The 7500-nt window shown below is 41.6% G+C and overlaps 1 protein-coding gene across 1 annotated transcript in view; it reads left to right on the plus strand.

Moving 5' to 3' along the window:
- Window positions 1–7500, plus strand: part of LOC137995122 (inositol polyphosphate 5-phosphatase OCRL-like) — a 39929-nt gene that overhangs the window by 18067 nt on the left and 14362 nt on the right. The window contains 5 exon segments of the mRNA XM_068840699.1: window positions 2608–2829; window positions 3664–3808; window positions 3959–4069; window positions 4262–4330; window positions 6312–6408. Of these exon segments, the coding sequence (XP_068696800.1) occupies window positions 2608–2829; window positions 3664–3808; window positions 3959–4069; window positions 4262–4330; window positions 6312–6408 (644 nt within the window).

Here is a 7500-nt window from a genome sequence, read left to right on the forward strand (position 1 = left end):
GTTAAAACAACACGGCCATCAAACAAGAGCTGCGGCTCAGATTGAGCTTGTAACAAGTTCGGGGTCAACAATTCACTTAAGTCAATGTATTTACCGGCCTGGATTTGATTCACCAGTTTTGGAGGGATCGGCGAAAAACCAGGTCCCACAACAAAATGTTCATCGAACGATGCGCTGAGACCTGACGCGCTCACAGATGGCAAAATGGCGCCTGGCAAGAGACACGCTGACGCAGTCGTTGGTGTTGCAACCCTCACGGACGTGACCGGAGTTGACGGCAGCGAAAAAGTGGAGAGAAAAGGCGGTACAGATGTTGACATACCTTGGTTGTCGGCTGTCCAAGCCGGCAGACTGCTCCCAGATGAAAGAAAGCCATTGGCAGTCGCGTGGAGCTGATCCTGAGCTACAGAGGATGGAACACAGCTCACAGAACTTGCTGAGCCTGGCGTGGCTGACGCGCTCGCCGACGCCAAAGAAGCTCTTACAGCTGCCAAAGCTGCTTCGGTGGCTGCTGCTTGAATTGCTGCTCGCAATTCCTGGGATAGGCCAGAAGACGCCATCTGAGTTGAACCCAAATCCGCCAAAGGCGAAGCAGCGCTTGAAAAGGCCGGCGTTAGATCCTCCGAACCAGAACTTGTAGTTGGAGTAGCAGACAAGGCCGCAGAACGGCTATTATTCGTGGACCGGGACGTCATTATTTGGCTTAACAGGCGACAATTAAAGCTCCAAAACACCAAAAAGGCAAGACAATCAAAGCAGTGAAGCGACTTAATGCGCGCGACAAAACATATAGATGCCACGTGGCCCTGCTAGCTATAGGATGGCCCTGCAAGCTGTGGGGCGCCCCCATAGTATCAAAGTACGCTGGAATGCATGCCTTAAGTTTAACTTTGCCTAAATTGCATTTAGCCACATGAAGAGCACCAACGTGAAGAGGAACCCAGAGTTTTCACTGCTAAAGAATTACAAGAAGAGATCAGTCCAGAACTGGAAGCCCTTTGCGACAGGATCCTAGAAATTATACAACTAGAACAGAGAATAGGACTACCATCACTGAAGTTATGCGAAAGAACGAAGCTGAAAGCAGAAGTTGGAAAAATCAATAAAGCCGTCAAAAGGATTCAGATGCACAACATAACTGAACTAAATTCTTTAATGTATGCAGCTGCATATTTTACTACAGAAAGAATGGGAATGATAAAAGGGAGGAAAGGGAAAAGAACTGAAGAGCCATTCTGGAAGAGAAGGATTAAGGGGAATATCGAAACTTGGCGAAAAGACCTGAGCAAGATTGAGGAAGTCCGAAGAGGAAACATGAGACTGAAACAAAGAGAGAGGGAAAGGTTGATGAACAGAAAATATCATCTTGAGGAAAGGGGCACTTTGTATGTCTCAGGCATGTTGAAATAGAAGATCAAGGCAGGTGGAGTTAAGATCAAAAGATACGACGACAGATGTCAACAGTTCAAGCTGCGTTGAAGGAGAAAGTGATTGTTGAAGAAGAGAGTCTGCAGGACTATGAGAGGAGGAGGAAAGACAAAGTCAAAAACTGGAAGGAGAAAGCCCTACATGGTGCATTTGTGCAACAAATATCAGATGAAGCTGGAGAGGAGTCTTGGAGATGGCTCAGGAATGGATTCTTAAAAAACGAGATAGAAGGTTTGATTCTTGCTGCTCAGGAACAAGCTTTAAGAACAAACTCGATCAAGAACAGCATAGATAAGACCTCAGAGACACCACTGTGTAGATTGTGTGGAGATGCCACTGAAACAGTACGACACATTGTCAGTGGATGCAAGAAGCTTACCCAGAGAGAGTACAGGAGCGCCACGACAAGGTGGCCTTGTGGGTACACTGGGAGATGTATGGGAAGTATGGGATAGAGTGTAATGACAAGTGGTTTGACCATCAACCCTTGCCAACCGCAGAAAATGGAGAAGTGAGGATTACCTGTGACATGACTATCTACAAAGACAAAGTGCTGAAACATACTCGGCCAGATATTACTCTAGTGCATAAAGACACACAGAAATGGACACTTATTGACATAGCTGTGCCAGCGGACCAGAACATCACCAGAACTGCAGAAGAGAAGGTTGAAAAGTACCAGGAACTAGCATTTGAAATCAGAAGGATTCATTGAGCCTCGAATGTCGCAATAATTCCTGTCGTGATTGGTGCTCTTGGAAGTATATCAAAAGGTGCAAAGACCTGGTTTGGCAAGCTAGATGTACCTGACTTCCTTGGAAGTGTACAATTATCGGCCATCCTTGGAACTGCTCACCTGTTACGGAAAGTGTTGTGTCTCTAAGCTACGGGGAGTGGCTGAGACACAATAAACGTCACCCAGTAGAACACCTGACAACTGGAGAGAATCGAATAATAATAATAATAATAATAATAATAATAATAATAATAATAATAATAATAATAATAATAATAATAATAATAATAATAATAATAATAATAATAATAATAATAATATCATGACCAACTAAAAATCCCTGGGGCCATTTTTGCCCAGAGCCTGATAGCCAACACCTGTGGTGGTTTATCAACTTTTGTGACGTATACCCAATAGAACTCTGTTCTTGTCCTGTCCTGCAGGATTGTTATCTGGCTTGGAGATCTCAATTACAGGATTAGTGACATGGATAACGACCTTGTGAGGACGCTTGCTGACAAAGGCCAGTATGACGTTCTGCTGGTAAATGACCAACTCATACAACAAATGAATGAGAGGAAATGTTTTGAAGGATTCCAGGAGGGTGTCATCAAATTTAAACCTACATATAGATATGATCCAAAAACAGATAACTGGGATACGAGGTGTGTTTTGCATGTACATATACAGCTGTTTTACCAAATAGAGCTCTAGTAGATGATAATCTGGGAACACCTTTGGTGCTGTCCAGGGGTCGGGCCACCCTGCTAGCAGAGCCTTTCTTTTGCTTGCTCGATTTTGGCGTTCTCGAGAAAGACTGCATGAATCGAGTAAGATCTTTATTGAATATGCGCTGCATGTTGCCAGGATACAGTCTCGAACCCAAGCCTAATATGCCAGATCTCGCCGCCATCTTGGTTTTTCATGGTACAGTGGGCTCAATTATAACCATCGGTTTTGTCACTAAACGGACACTCGCACTGGAAAAACCGGTTTGACGAGAGAAAACATAATTGACTAGTCCAGACGTTCGGGCTGTGGCGGCTTCAAAGAGTTGACGCGATTCGGGCAGAGCCTCCTTTTCTCCTCCTCAGTGAAGAAAAAGACAAAAGGAGGCTCTGCTCGCAGGGTGGGGTCGGGCTGGCATCCCGGGTATCAACTACGTGTACTGTACGTCTCACATTTCTGTGATCGTATGTGGGAAGAGTTTCTGTAAATCTCAACTGACTCTAAGGGTTTTTTTTCGAGGTACCCCAATCTTCATCATTTGCGAAAATCCATATCTTCGGTGTATTGTAATTAGGCTAGAGAGCACTGTCGCCAAAGCCTCGCTCCGTTGTGCTATCCCTCACCAAGCTTCTTCACAATTTGCAGAAGTTAATAAATCTAATCGAACTAAAACAGTTGTGGCCAAACCCCATTTACTGTAACGTAGGTAAAAGAATGTTCATATATCTTAATGGAATAAATATGTGATTTGTGTTTTTTTATAATTAAAGTGAAAAAAGTCGGATTCCAGCCTGGTGTGATCGTATTTTATGGAGACCAGGATTCCATGGAGATATCAATCTGATGGATTATCGCAGTCATAACTCAATGAGGATCAGTGATCACAAACCTGTTAGTGCTTTGTTTAAAGTTGGGGTAAGTGGAATGTTACGTACAGCTAGGTATATTATCGTCTTTCTTGTTGAGGTAAAACAGAACTGCTGTTGTAAACTAAAGGTTTTGTTCTGTTTTCTCTGCTTTATGTCTGGTTTTGTAAAGACTGAAATTTTGTGATGTCACTGACAGGTTCGGGTCGTCGATGTTGAGAATCAAAGGCAAGTTCTTGAGGATGTCATTCGAAAATTGGACCGACAAGAAAACGAGAATTTACCACAAGTACAGCTGGGTACGACGGAGGTAAATCATCACCCTTGTTCTCAGTGTCCGGACCTTGTAGTGGATGAGCAACCCTGGTTTTGGTTCAGAAAAATTGCCTTAATTTGTATCAAATGGAGTTTTTTTGTGCTGTGAAACTGTAATCTTTTACATGGTATTTGTACATATATCAAACAAGCTGTTGTAGTTCTTTTAAACTATTTTACCTTCCAGGTTATTTTTAAAGATGTTCAGTTCCTTGAAAAACAGTCGGCTCTTCTGGAAGTTGTCAACACTGGACAGGTGAAATGGGCGTTGTTACAACTTTTAACTTTAGTGAATAGTCCAACTTGGTTGTAAGGCCTTGATTGGTACACGTATTCATTATGCAAGCGTAATTTATTAAGCACAAACATTAAGAATAAAAGTCTTTCCATTCTCTTGTGCTTTTGCTGGAATCACATCATTTTTATCATATGTGTAAGCCGAGATGAAGCAAACATGGACACAACGCTTCTGGATACAAGGTGTTATAGAAGAAACAACTTTATTGGAAAGCCAGTAGTTTCCATTGCGGCCCATACTTAGTTTTATAATATAATAATTACAGATTGAAATAATTAAGAATACAAATCTGTTAGTATAACATTATATCAACTGAATTACCTAAGCTAATATACTAAAACGTTTTCGTAATAATAAAATGATACATCGAAAAGTTATAAAGTTTTTAATTTGTCTATTTGCCTGGCATCTCTGCCTAAGTCGTTCCAAAGCCTGGCAGCACTTGAATAGAAAGAAAGTAGACCTGAGTTGTTTCAGGATTAGGGTATTACCATCGCCTGGCTGTCCGCAGATCTAGTTTTGTAATAGTGTTTGTCTTTCGAAAATTGTACATAGTTTTTAAGGTAATCAGGACAATTTCCGTTTGCGGTCTTATGCAACAAGTATAGTTTGTTGACACGAATGATGTCGTCGATAGGTAGCCATTGTAGTTTTTTTTAAAGATCTTGACAGAGCTTTCTCTCATGTGAGCTTTTAAAATTATTCTTCCCCAACGCTACTGGATTTTTAAGATTCCATCCAATCGCGTGTTAGAGGTGTTCCCCCAAACCGTAATACAGTGCTCGAAAATAGACCAAATCAAGGAATTGAACAACAGTGCATCACAGTGGTTTATACGTAAGTTTTCTTGTGTTTGTGGTTGTGCTTTTGCTCACACTGTCATCGTACGTGTAAACCAGCCCTTAATGATGACGTTGAGGATGACGATGTTGATAGCGATGGTGAGATGACATTAGTTGTAGTGATGCTGTTGATAATGATGGATGGGGATGGCGATGATAAGGAAATGGTTTATTCTGTTTACTACGGAAACCACCGATCTGTGGAATGGGCCCGAATTACTGACAAGCTGCCCCGCCCACTTTTGCTCGTAAATAGTTCAAATTCTTGAGAGGTATTGTTTTCGACGCCACTTTTCAGGGTAGGGAACCTTTCTTGTACTCGAAAAAAAACAGCAAGTCCATTGTTGCAATTGCAACCTTTTCGCTGGACAAGAACAATTTTATCCATTTCTCCCCGGTACTCATGATCATGATTTTGAAAACGTATCTTTCCATTGTTGTGGTTGTTCCGGTACACCTTGACGGCGAAAGCTGGCTACTGCTCACACAGTGGGAAAGGAATTTGATCAAAATCTTTAACTGACACAGATCAGTGGTTTTCGTAGTACGTGTTTTTGTTGCTCTTGTAAAAAAGTGTGATGATGGTGGTAGATGCGTGGGATAGATATCTGGATGGAGCAATAGGCCATTCCCGAGTTCTTGCCTGCCTCATCTTCAAAGCGAGTCCAAGTGCGATGTTTTTGTTATGAAAATTAGTTTTCATTTATATGTAAAGTAGAACTAATTATCATTACAAAAACTTCGCACTTAGACTCGCTTTGAAGAGGAGGCAGACTTAAACGCGGAAATGGCCTATTTTAACATGATGGTCATGGTGATGGTTATGGCGGTTTTTTTTTTGGGGGGGGGGGGGGGCGGGGGCGTTGAAACTTCATTGTGCTCTTTTGGCAGGGGATTATCGGTGAAACTTTTTATTATTTTTAGTATTTGCCGACTGTGAATCAACAGAAGGCTGCGCACAACATAAGTGCAGGTGTGGAGTTTCGAGCTCCAGAACTCAGCCTTTTAGTGGCCATTCTCAGGGAGTCACTCTGTTTTTTCTTAACTGGTTTTGTTTCTCATGTGATTGATTGATTAATTGATTGATTGATTGTTAGGTGCAAGCGCAGTTTGCATTCATAGCCAAGTTAGATGACACAGAGTTCTGTAAACCCTGGCTATCTGTCAAGCCTTCTGTGGGTGTTATCATGCAAGGTATGTCGACTGCATTTGGATTTCCCCTCCCCTGCTTTATTCCAATCCGATTTTACCTGTTCTAACAGGCATAGACGTTTCTTGGTCAACTTAAGAATGTCATCGTGGTCACAAGAAACCGATTTCTTTAGATCATCAATATACGATAAACATCTCCACAGAAATATTGAAAGGATATAACATGTCATATAAAGAATAGCTTTCATTGAAATATGGAGAATTCTTCCTTCTTTCTGGAGCAATCCTGAAACGTAGCGTCACAACGTTGAAAACCCTGATCTGGAAACAAAACTTGTCATAAATTTCCGATGAAGCTTAGTATGCTGTTGCAAGAGTCAGGATGATAAAAATGTATTGAAAAGGGGGCATTAAATGTGCTTTTTTATGCGCTGAAGAGTGAGCTTTTGGCCTCTTTTGGCAAGAGCTGCCCAGTTCTGGACAAATGTGGCTCTATATTTTCAATTAAAGCTGTGATACCGCACAGAATCTGGCGTTATTCTCTTGTTTATACACATACGAACAAGAGAAATCGCATTTTGTCAGAATGTATTCTTAACTGTTCTGATTACGTGCATTGGGTTTGGAGGTCGAGTGTTTTTTAAGTGCGCATGCTCAGAAAGGAATCGCCTACTTGTAGTCTCCAAACCTACAATTTAATTGCTAAAAAAACGACCCATTCTTTTTTGCAATTTTTTTCCTCTTAGAGGAAGTTTTGTTCGTGAAAAAATAGGCGAATAAAAATGGCGATCATCTTGCTTCATAGCAAAAATAGGGAAATTTAGAGTTTTTCCGCGCTGAGCGTTCGCACTAGGTTTTTGAGACGAATGTTGTTTTAGACCGCGAAACCTAAGAGGTTTCCATTGCGTAAAATTGTGTGGCGTTAAAATCTATGGAAAGAAAATGGTGAAGTAGTAGTACTTCAATCCCCAGCTCTCAAATATCTGTCCCTTTGCTTATCGGCTCTGCTACAAATTAAATCCGCGCTATTCTCAATGTGTGCGCTGATGACGCGAGAACTTTGCATGTTACGTCATGCCGCCATGTTGGATGTCTCGAAGAAAACATTTCTCAATAAGTCATTCATCATTTGTA

Source organism: Montipora foliosa, chromosome 3 (genome assembly GCF_036669935.1).
Source record: "Montipora foliosa isolate CH-2021 chromosome 3, ASM3666993v2, whole genome shotgun sequence".
In the NCBI taxonomy this organism is placed as follows: domain Eukaryota; kingdom Metazoa; phylum Cnidaria; class Anthozoa; order Scleractinia; family Acroporidae; genus Montipora; species Montipora foliosa.